This window comes from Bombus vosnesenskii, unplaced genomic scaffold (assembly GCF_011952255.1).
Source record: "Bombus vosnesenskii isolate JDL3184/JDL3185 unplaced genomic scaffold, Bvos_JDL3184-5_v1.1 scf7180000013277, whole genome shotgun sequence".
NCBI classification, from domain to species: domain Eukaryota; kingdom Metazoa; phylum Arthropoda; class Insecta; order Hymenoptera; family Apidae; genus Bombus; species Bombus vosnesenskii.
Genome location: NW_022882935.1, coordinates 56,308 through 68,895, shown reverse-complemented (window position 1 = coordinate 68,895; position 12,588 = coordinate 56,308). Strand labels below are relative to the sequence as shown.

Here is a 12,588-nt window from a genome sequence, read left to right as displayed (position 1 = left end):
ATTGTGCCTCTGTGCTTTTCCAGTCCGGAGAGTTAGAACTTCGTTAAACATTCGTTCGATTACTGCTTAAGTAATATTACGTTACAACTTCCCTGTACATCGAACAAACCCGGTATATTAGCCGGTTGTTTGAAATTCCTCGCGGCTACTTGTGACGTAGAGTCTCTTGGGATCCGTCGGCAAAGGTACAAAATATCTCCGAATCGCTAGGAAGGAAAATCTGCGTATTCAAGTGAGAAACATTTCGTACGCGTCAGGCCCAACGCTTTACTTAAAGTTGGAATATCAGAAGGGGAGCAGGTCGACGATAAATCTGCCTGGTCGCCGTTTCTCGTCTGTTTTCCTTGTATCGGGGGTTCGACCACAGATGCCGGATTTCCAAGACTTATTCCACCCATCAGTCGCTCTGATAGTTGTCACATTTATGATAAAAAAAAATCGACGTAAAAAACTTCGATTGGATGTAACGGTTGGGAAACTCGGGACAAGGAAAAACCATTTGGAAATCCGGTAATCCTATAGCATCCTGTCTATATCGGTGCCACGGTAAAAGTCTAAATATTCGAATCGATTAAGCGATCTCCGTACGTGGTCTTCGTTAAACTAACCATCAAGTATCCGATCAATCGTGCGAAATTTTTCAACCATTCGACGCAGTGCTGTCCGATAATGAAGATCGAAAGTTTCGTGGCGAGAACGTACTAAAACTGTCGGTCGAATTGACGGCCGATTAAGGTGGAAGAAGGAGCGTCCGGTCATGCGTATATCGAATTCCTTCGTACTCTTTTGAGAAGCCAGAAGGTAGTCGTAGATCGGTGAACAGGCATTCCTCGAAGGGAATGTCGTGGTTTATTTTAGTACGAAGGATGTGCTCGTTGTTCTCGACACACTGGCTTCCAGGCGAATCGGAATTTTTGACCGAGTCTCATAGTGTCGCTTGTGGCTAGTGGGATTTTCGTCGTTAAGTTTTGATCGACATTCTTCGCCAAGTCTTTAGTTGTCTTCGAACGTTTCTTTAAACAGCGAAACATCGTATCAGCAAGTTCTAGAATTCCATGAATCGACGCGTGAACTAATTTCCATCATGCTATTGCTTCGTAATGCAAAAGTTGCGGAAGCTTCGGTTCACTGTAAGTTTCTTCGAGTGAATCAGCATAAAGAGACAAGCAAGAAATCTTCGAAACAGAAGCGCGAAACTTTCTACGCGCGACTTTCCGACATCCCACGAGAAGAATCAATCGTTACGCACCAGCTATTGTGTCTTGTTCACCGTCATTTTAAGAGGATAAACAATCTGGAAGTAGAACTTGATGCACCTATGTGCCTCTGAAAGCTCGAACAAAAATTGAATCGATTTGGCGCATACGAGTATCGTACAACGAGATCCATCATTCCTCAGATTTCAGATCCTATCGATGAACCAATTTCTTCGGTTCACACGGCCTTATCGTCTCTTCAACCAGAACCATCTGTTTGAAAATTGAAAATTCCCGTTCGTGGGTATTCATCCTGATCGAGATGTCCAGCTGGAATTTAAATTCAGTGAAATATCTGAGGGCGATAATCGAGACGAATAATTAATAATCACGAAGAAAGGGATTGTCCGAAAGAAAATTAATTTTGCCTTTTCCGCGTAGCTTGCGTGGAATAAAATTTCAGACAGCGAGAAACATAAATCAGACGGCGTTGGCCGGGTTTAACGAAGGGTCAAGCCGTAGATCCCGTTCTCTCGTCTTTGCCGTTGGCTTCGCGCCCCGATCGTTTCTCGTATTTTACAACTGACCATAGATAAAACTCTATAATTCATTGGTAAACAGGAAAGTTTTTGTTTACGGTTACTGCACGATGGACTTTACGGCTGACACGTCCGGAATCGCGAATATTGTTCGTGCGACTTCGATTTATCGTCCCGGGAACTATCCTGCTGGGGCGAACCAATCAGTTTAACGACAAATCGGCCAGACTCTAAATAAATAAATAAGTTTCGGCGTAAAATTCAATCGATAGAAACAGATACGATACTGCAAATTTCACGGCGATATAATCCGCTTACAACGAGAACGATTTTCCAAACAAAAACAATGATCTACATGAAAATAACGAGAAGAGTAGGTGTCTCGTAATTTTTTTGGAGGATCTCACAATTAATTTAGGATAATTTCATATTACAGAGTACGCTAAATTTTTCACGATGCTTTATCGCATTCTATAAATATTATTCTACATACAGAAAGTTGTGTTCTTATAGAAATACGAATAGTTGCATTGATCGCGCACCAAACACGATTTTGTGTCTGCGATTCGGTCGAGTGAGACAAGTGCTCCGTGCAGCGCCCACCCTTTTTATAGGAACAATTCCGTGGCTGCACGTTGCATGGGAGCGAAGAAAATGGAATTCCTCATTCTACACGTCGAAGTTATCTATGAATATACGTATGTAATAGATGTACATGTGATCGCAATAGTATCTGAATGCAGAATGCATGAAAAATTTCGATCGGATGAAAAACCTTTAATAATAAAAATTCTAATTGTTTCTAAGATCTGTTGTAGCGAATATATTTAATGGTACTCCTTAATGATTTACTATGTTTGGATTTGCTCTATCAAGTAGGGAAGTACGAAGAGGAACAAATAGAGTAAAAAGAATGTTACTATGTACGTTTATGTTTATTATGTGTGTATTAATCTATGTTTCGACGAAAATAGAATGTATTATTGAGATACGTATAATTTTGCTAGACTAGATTGGCCGCGTAGTACTGACACACGTATGTGAATATGAGTGTGTGGAAGTAAGCGTGTGCGCGGCATTTGGAAAAACAGACGAATGCAACTGTTCTGTCTGGTGTGGAAGATGGTGAGACAAAGAAAGTGCTGAGATGCGTGCAAATGTATATCGACGAAGATCCTGGAAATCGTTTATTAAATAAATCTAAAACTATTTTAATATGAATTCTAAGTGTAACCTTAGTGTTCCTTTACTTTTATTTCGGCAATTAAGATCCACAATTCTCAACATATATAGAAATTGATACGTAAAAAATTAGGAAAATAACGAACGTGGGAAACTATATGTAAAGCTTGCGCGTTGATTTTTCAACGGAAAGGCAATTTTCGCTGCTCGCGAATGATGCGGCGTGTAGACAATTCCTCGGAAGTTAGTCGATAATTCTATCTTGCCACGCGGCATAAATCTATGCTAGTTTCCCGTGCAAGTTAGCGAAGTTTCCAATTTGTATTGTATAACGTTCCTGCGTAGCGGAGCAACAAGTTTTAATCGCCATCTAACACGTCCTCGCGCGAACTGCGAGCTTCGTAACATCGAAATTTCACGGACGTGGATCGCGAAACGAAGAACGTGGAAAGCGAAGAATCGTGAAACACTCCTCGGCGAAGGCTAGTTGGATATGAATTTCTGAAAGTGATATATCCCATTCCTTTGGAGAATCACGTAGAAGGATTCTTCGCAGTCGGGGGCCAAGACGAGAGATTCTATATTCGAGAAACTTTTTCGATTTATCATCGAGTGCTTGCCGTGCCGCTCGTATTGCCAGGGAAACGTCTCGGGTACACGGTAACTTCGGCAAGCAAATAGATTCCTCGACGTGGAAGGATTAAAAGTTCGACGAATAACGTTGCCCTTCTGTTCGATGACGATTGCTAGGCTTTTACCGAAACATCCAAGAACACACGCTCGACAAATAATTTTCTAGCAGTGAAAAATACCTGATGATGTTGGCGCAAATTCCGCGAGCGAAAGTTTGTCAACACTTCGCGAATGCAAAATCTTCTAACACTTAGACCGGGTTGGTAAAATCTGCCATAACTGTTGCAACGTAATATATTTGTAGGTCGGAGTTTCAAAGTCTGCCCTTTTCGTTGGTTCATTGATCAGATCTGTCATAAATATACGAGAATCGGTAATTGTGCGTCCGTGTATTATAATAATTTCCATTTTGCAAATATTTGCCTGATACATTTCGCGTTTTCGTACTGTTTTAATTAGCTCCACGCGGTTCGAAATATTAATGGCCCAATTGTTACATGAAGCAACGCAATATCCGGCACCTATTCATTTAATTATTTGTAATTCATTCAATGGCGAATTTACGTCATTGTGTTATAAGTTGTTTCTTTTTTATACGAATCCAACTATCGAAGAACAAAGCTTCAGTTATATAACTAGGTTAATTTATGCGCAAGTAAGTACTATTTATCAATGTAATTACGACCAGGTATGATTTAAATTAGACTCTATTGTTCGTCAGACAGTCCTATCGATCTTTTTGTCTTTTAAAGCATTCGCGCTTTAAACTCGGCTCGACGAAACTTTGAATATTAAACAACAAGAGGGGTATAAACGCAAAAAGACAAATCATAGCAAACCCATTAATGTACAAAAATGGCTTTCAGTAATCTTCCAAAGGACTCGCTCTTTCTCTTGAAAATTATTCAACAGCTCGCGGGACGTTGTCCTGTTTCGATCCAACAAACGCTCTTTGGCAGCTACATATAAGGAGGATTCATACTCGTGTTAATCCTGCAGGGATTCGCACGTTGTAGAGTTTAGCTGATTAACTGCTAACTTTTCCTTTCTTTTTGGTAACAGGATTTATTTCACAGAGAGTACAGAAGCGAACGGTAGAAATTGAACTTCGACCTCGGACCACGGTCCGTTCGACATTACATTAAAACGTTCTCCGCTTGTTCCGTTAATTGCGTCCCGGGGCGTCGTCAATTAATAGAATGAAACGAAGCGGGACCACGTGCATGCCCAGCTGCGAGAAAATGAATTGGTGGCAAATTAAATGATACAAAAGGGAAAAGAAGCAGGCACAAGCGAGCTAGACAGTTGCGCAAAGCGGTATCCCGTGGGAAATTATAAATAGAAGGTATAATACTGAGACCAGCGCGCAGTCTGACATTGCGGTACCTAATACAAATAGTTAAACCAACCGACCAATTTATTTGAATTATCATGCAGCTTTTACGAACCGCTACATCGTATCTATAATTGTCTGTCGTTATCGGACCTGACTCTCGATATCTAAATTTCGAAAGTTACATGGAGTTCGATAGAAAACCAACGACTTCTCCAACTATTGGGTTTCTCGTGTTACGATAAGGAGAGATCAACTATTAAAACGCGGAAACGCCGTTGGCGAAACGAGGAGCGGAACGTACTGCGAAGAAAACAATTACTGGCTGGCTATGGAAAAGGTGTAGACTATGTAGGAACGAGTACGAAATCGAGGCGGATCCTATCTCGACGAAAGAAAGATGAGATTCTTAAAGGAAAAAGGAATAAAACCGTAAACAACGTGGTAAAATCTTGCGGTACATGAAAGAAGGAGGATAGCGCTCAGCCGTTCTTTCTCCTGGTACAGCGATGGAAGACGAAACGTGCTTTTAAACTGAGGCACTGAACAGGGCAAAAAGAAAAGGAACATCGGTACGAAAAGGGTGTGAAAAGGGAAAACGGGACACGTTCTACACGCGCAAGGATCAGATTTACGTGGCCAACAGGAGAAGATATACACTTTTGGCGCGACTTTTGCAGCAAGAAATCAGTCACAGAAACGCTTTGCCCGAAGAATTTCTCGAGATTCTCTAAAAAGCCCTATGACGGTGTCGCGTTTCAAATTTCAAGATAAACCGGTCGAAGCGCGAGCTGATAAGTGGCGTCGTCGGTTAAAGAGGAAAACGTGAATCAGTCGAGGGGTACTTCACCGTTGAAACCGCTGCAGACACTCTAACATTTTCCTTGATCTCTTTGCCTCGAGCACGCTCCAAAATTCTTAACTACATACTTTAAAGAAATTAAACACCTTTTAATCGAAGCTGCAAATCCGTCGAATCTGTCCAATATAAAATAGTTGTAGTTACGTTGCCGCTAAATTTAGAACTCTTTGTTGATATATATTGCAGGACTTCGAATCGAGAGAGAAGAATCTTTCAAGAGCATGGAATGTTCAACGTTGAATATTCCGTGACAGTGACAGAGACAAAGACTTCTGAAACAGCGGCGATCTTTTCGAGCGACGCGACGTACGAAAGTTCTGTTTTCACATTTCTGCATATCGATGCTGTCAAAGAACAACATACATCCAACGTTACGTTCCATAATGGACAAACGTACACTGAGCAAATTCCAACGGGCCCGAGCTATACATTTTTCCTTGAAGTACAAAAATAAACAAAGAAACGTCTGGTTTCGCTAGTATCTCGTGCGCTAATATTTGTTAATGAAATTTGCGAGTTCCATAGAACAGGCAGCAGGATTATGTAATAGACGTGGCGACGATTCTACGACATTTTGCGTGAAAGGAGTACGTCCATAAATGATGCAAATTAACGGACTGTCCGCGAAAGAGAATGACATGGGTGTGGTTGATTAAATTGTACTAGACACGGACGTAGGAAAGTAATTCTTATTCTTTGCTGCGGAGGATTTTTATCATTTTACACTCCATTATCGTACTAAAATTATTTATAAAAGAATATACGGAGTTTATAAGAGTAGACAATGGAGAAGTAAATACGTTAAAACTAAGAATAAACAAATTACAAATCTACAGCACGAAATTCCTTAAATTAAGAACTTGTAATGTCATAAATCTCGAAACAATATTCCTGTGAAACGGATCCTTTTGTGAATTATTGTGCTTGTCGTATGCACTCGCTGCTTAACGAGAAAATGGGAAAACTCGTACCATTTGAAATCCACATGCTTGGAACGTTTACACAATAGCTTCCGGTAAGGGAAAGATATTTCAAAAATTTTTATGAAAATCTTTCATACCTCGCTATAAAACATCGAGACTAAAGAACGTGTTTACGTTGATTTTGTTCTCTTTTCGCGCCAGAGACTTGAATCGTTTCGTCGTAGGTTATTCAACGATTTCGCAATTTTACCAGTGGAGAATAAATTCGAGAATTACGGCGTTCGTTGCGATAGAGGCCTTTCGAGAAAGTCGCGCAACTCCATGACAAATTCAGTTACGTATCGAACGGAATTCGGCTACGTTTGTGCGTCCGTCGATGTCAAACCCAGATCGCGCACTGCGTTGATAGCAACTAGGAAAACGAGGGAAAAAAATAAACATAGTCGAAACAGCGAAATCGATTGCACCGCGTTTTTTTTCCGCGAACCGAATTTACAAGTTTCGTCTTTGTCGAGAGCGTAGTCTCTCGACTAGATCGGCCTAAACTAGTTTCTGGCCGATTATTTTGTTTTTTTCTCCGTTTTTTGTCTCTTCGTTCCTTTATATTCCACATGGCAAGCGCGTGGTGAATAAAATTTCGCGAATACAATTTTCAACATATTACGGAAAAACGCATTAACGTAAAGAAAGAGAACGTACATTTAACGAATACCAAACATCCTTAGCCGATTATAAGATCGTTGAATTTCTCGACGTTCAGTTGCTGCAGCGGTTCGTCGAGCGAAACATATATTTCGAGATTTCCGTTGGCTGAAACATTTCGCCGAGAAGAGAATATTCTAGTACTATACAAGGCTTATAATAACTAAAATATCATTAGAAAATGGCAACTATTAACAAGCTTCTCTTGACCATTAATGTTTCAGTCACTGGGACGGCCGCGGAAGCCACACGCGAGACGGAGGAGTCACTGTGGAATACGTACGACACGAGAAGGAGCGGCCGAACCTTTGCCTCGTCCTTCAGTACGGAACGTACCACCGGAGAAACCAAATCTATCGGAAAGTTTCACCAGACAACTTCCTGGCACGCGGACAGCTCGAGTTCCCGGGAACGAGTCACGCTGGACTTGTTAAAACCGACCAGCGAGAGCCTGGACGAGGACGAAGAGGAGGAAGAGAAGATCGAAATGAACAGGAATATCGAAGCGACGTATAGGACGGGAAAGAATGACACGGGAAAAGTGAAAATCTCGAACGAAAACGCGACCGTGTTTTCGAGGAGTATGAATGACACAAGGCAGAAAATAAATCTATCTACTTCACGGACGTTTATCCAATCAACGCCAGAACGATGGAGCTTTAACGCGAACATCATTTCCCCGGCAAGTTTTGACAACGTAAGTCGTATCATGTTTCTGCTGTTAACCTTACGTCTCCTCGATTATCGCTGCTATGTAACTTGCACGACTAGAGGAAGAACGAAACGATCTGGTTTCACTGTTCGTTGCCGCTATAAGGCAATTGAAAACGAAGGGACTAATGAAATCTCGAGCGATAAAAGAATTAAACGCGAAATAATATACATTATTTGAACGTAATAACGGTAGATATATATTTTCCGCGTGGCCAATGATTTTACAGCAGGTCGATAACTATAATTTAACGTTATCACGATACCAGTTACCCAAAGCATCGTTACGCCGTTATATAATTAACGACCTGACACCTGAGGATTAGAGGATTATTGCTTATCGATCGTGTAAATTTTCAATCCTGCCAGACTTAAACTAACGTTAGCTTTAAAATTGAACCGTACCAGGTGTAATAGCCAAGAAAAAGTTCCATACACCTCGTGTAAACTATCACGTAACTTTCAAATATGTGTAGATAGTGGCGACGCAGAAAGCCAAGTTATTCGACTCCTGGAAAAATCGGAGGAATGTCAGCACAACGCCGACTCCGTTCGTTGTAAACGACGTTATACGTCGTCAAATGAGGCACGTTACAGAAAAGAACGCGTGCGAGAAATTCACTATCGGTGACGACACTAAACAAGAATTTTACAGTCCGAGGTATCCAGAAAACTATCCAAACCTCACGGAGTGCGTGAAAGTCCTGGAAGGTGAGTAAACGTTTTTCTCTTCCTCGTTTAGGTCGTTTCGAAAGATAAAAGACTACTCTTTGCGAAATCGTTTTGATATTGTTCCATATTCGAAACACGAAATGCCACGAGCATGGTATATTACATCAAACAGAGTAAATTTATTATAGCAGCGAGTTTCCACTTATCTCGATAACTCGTGGAATTAACTAGACGCTAACTGTGCACGTCGGAGTTCGAGTTTGATATTCCACTCGTTTCATATGTATAAGTTCGTCGTAGCCTGCTGGCTACGGCACCGACCAAACTTCGAAAAGGGGCGAACGACTAACACGCGCGACGCCGTGATTGATACACTCTGGTGGTTTCGTTGGTCCGACGAGGAGATACTGTCCGATGCCGACAGTAAATTTCTCTGCCGCTCGTCGATACAATGCATTCGTGCACGTCGGCGAGTCGAAAGAAGCGCATCAATTTTTCCCTTCTCGCTGTCCGCTCGGATGTCGAATAAACAGTGGCAAGCATCGAATTTATAATAAACGGGCCACAGGGAAAACTAGCACGGAGAATTAATAGCGTCGGCAAACTGCGGTGTTTCGTCGCGACCGATCGCTCGTAAAGGAAACGCATTACGATTCGCGACGAGCAAACAACTGATTCCACGCTACTTTTACCACCGTGAATTCAACGCGAAACTACATCCTTCTTGCATCCTTGACGTATCAACCGACCCGGGAAGAGTAATTGCGTAAAACGGTCTGGCGAATGCGAGTCGAAATAATAAATCATGCCTGGGTCCAAGTTTTGATAACGAATCGATAAATCATGGACGAGGCGACTGGAAATCCATTCTCGCGAGGAACGCGAGAAACATTTCCCGAACAATCATGTAAAAACTTGATTCCATAAAAATGATGAAGATATTCATTACCTTTTATCGGTATCCCTTTTCACGGTTTCTGGAAGTTCCTGAAGAATACTGTCTGGGCAACGAACGTAATTACGTGCATTTATGGTTCCATTTGCGTCAAATATACGAACCGTGACGCGAGATACCCGTAACTCTTTCGTCCTTTCGTTCCAGGGTTAGGGTGAGTAAACGAAGAGAAAGAGGTAGTAAAAGGCACGAGCCATTCGAGGAACGCTCGTTCCTTTTAGATGATCCAAACGCCTCGAAACGCGTCGGATTGAGCAAACGAGGGCAGCTGGGTCGTGTTGGAAATTGAGTCAGGGTCGACGAGCCTCAGACTGTGGACGCGCCGAATCTTCTTCTGACGTACCAAAATAGTATCCGCCGCGATCGCTGGTCCTCGGCCGAGTTTTGGAAACGATAGGTTCGACAGCAGTCGCATCTGTTTTCTTTGTGTAAAAACCGTAAAATTCCCGGTTGGAAGCCGGTTTTCCAAATAAAAATAAATATCAGAAGGCAACGTTGTAAATCATTTATGAGCGTAGCTTGCAGACCGGTGAATAAATTCAGATTGAACCGCTTGTAAATCACACACAACCGGATGTCGATACGAACCGATGTGCCTTATTTCCTTTCTGGGCGTCTAACGTGCGCTACGCTATTGGCTCGGATTTACATGTGAGGGCGGATCGTCATGGATTACGAATAGCTGCGGTACGTAGCGAGTTTAAACCGTTACAACGTGCGCTGAATACGTTTAAGAATGTATTTTCTCTGATAATATTCTTTCCACGGTTTATCCTGACCGGCTGATAAGAGAGAGCTGCTGCAATTGCTTGTCGACTGATAAGAAAGTATAATCTTCGTTTAAAATAGCCTGTTTAAAGCTTCGTACGAACGAAATTATATCGTTGATGCTGGAAGGAAACGAGAATCAATACGAGAACGTTAGCTTAAACGATCCTTGCAGCACGATGTGATTAGATGATTTGGAAACACCGATTATCCTATGGTTAGGAGCTATTTACGATTGAAATCATTTAATCGAAAGATTTTTGAATAGATATGTGCGAAGGGAATTATTTCTAAAATAACATCAAAGATCGTTTTCGTAAATGTGGAATTCAATTTTTCTGGTTATTTACACTCACGAACCGATTAGTGACGAACAACATACTATAACTAGCATCATTAAAGGGACCAATATGTTGATGCAACGCAACCTCTATTACATTGATCGAAGTGATTACGACATATTAAGCACCCTATGTAAATTACGACATCCAATTATCCTAAACATCAATACGGAACTGGCAGGGATTAAGGAAGTTTCGGCGTAAATTGACGCAATTCACTCTCCGTTAAATCGTTTGAAATTGTATAAATTGCGCAACAACAGTGCTATTAAGTTGCACCGTGGCGCATTTAGTTACCATCGTTTCAAAACTCAACAGCGCAATCGTTGTTATTTCAAGTGCTGTTCTTAGTTTGCCACCTTCGTTTCCTTCCTATGATTTCTTACGTGTCTAGGTGAACTCGTTAAACTCGACGAAAGCCTAGTTCTCGACACACGACGACGAATCGTCGAAACTTTTGGAGGATCATCGAGCGAAACAAAGGTCAATGTTTCAATCACGTTTCGGCCGGTATGTCCCGGCGACAGGCCAGACACGATCAAAGTTTAATTGGAACAATTCGAACTTCTCTCTACTGTCGCGACGCTCAAAGACGAACCGCTCGAAGCGAGGGCAGATCTATGTGCGCGCGCGTTCGAGTCCAACTGCAATTGCGAATTGATGGACGATCGAGCGCAAAGACTACTTGATTGTGTGCTCGATGTAGCACAGATAACGGGTAGTTTAGATCGGAATTGGTATTCCGTATGCATTCGCGATGCAGCTTCAGATTCGTACGAATCCTATGTTGGAAAAACACGCGGACCGCAAAGGCTAATGCAACCTAAATGTATGGTGCGATTACTGAAAGGACACGATAAATCCGTCAACGTGATCAGTTCGTTCCCATTTGCTTCTTTTCCGCGACGCTGTATCGATAAGTTTAATGGATTTCTGCAATTTTTCAAAAGAATTCAAAAAAGAAGGGGAAAAAATAGATCTGGAGAATCTCCTTTGAATAAAATAACTGATCGAGAACGAAACATTCGCGGTGGAACATTCCTCGTATGTCGTGCTTGTGCGATATTGCATTTGCCACGATAACATTTTCTCGTTCTAGAAAATCGCTCGGTCGTAAACTACAGATTTTGCTGGTTCATCGGCAAGTTCCAAGAAACACTGGAAATTAGAACAATAATCGAGTCAATGAATCGACGCCGCTATATAACGCGGACACGGCTCTCGTTCGCCTTCCTTTTTAATTCTTTCTATTCTGGCTGACGCTCCTGATCGAAGAGCTCACGCAAACAGGCCAAGTAACCCTTGCGGAGAAACCGGCATCGGGAGAAGGTCCTAATTGCACGGATGAAACCTTTTTAATTGCTCGCTCGTGAACACGATAACGCGGTTACATCGGTATCATTATGAAATGTGGGACACCTTTAAGCAGTTGGAGCCACTCAGGCACGTTAATGAGATCACAGTTGGTTGGAGACTGAATAAGCATTCGCCGGATGAAACGCGATCGAACCTCTTCCGTTTTGTGGAATAACGAAGAAATGGGGCTCGAAGAACAGCAGTTCGTTAAACGGGTACGCTTGATCTCCCTTGAAGAACCGTGCGGTAACCTGACCAAACGACACAACTTCTTTTCTAATTACGAACGAATAATCAAACTCTCTCTCTCTTTGCGATCGTCGCCATCGCCAAATCGGTGGAATTCACCGATAATACGGCTTATAAATTACTAGCGTAATCCGTGACATAGTCATCCATGCGAAGGACAACCGGT

General features: G+C 42.0%; 1 protein-coding gene across 5 annotated transcripts in view; it reads left to right on the top strand.

Moving 5' to 3' along the window:
- Nucleotides 1-12,588, top strand: part of LOC117231994 — a 79,529-nt gene that overhangs the window by 41,921 nt on the left and 25,020 nt on the right. For all 5 annotated transcript variants that reach the window (XM_033491058.1, XM_033491056.1, XM_033491057.1 and 2 more), the window contains 2 exons: nt 7,595-8,067; nt 8,558-8,792. In XM_033491058.1, the coding sequence (XP_033346949.1) occupies nt 7,595-8,067; nt 8,558-8,792 (708 nt within the window). The remainder of the gene's footprint in view (nt 1-7,594; nt 8,068-8,557; nt 8,793-12,588) is intronic.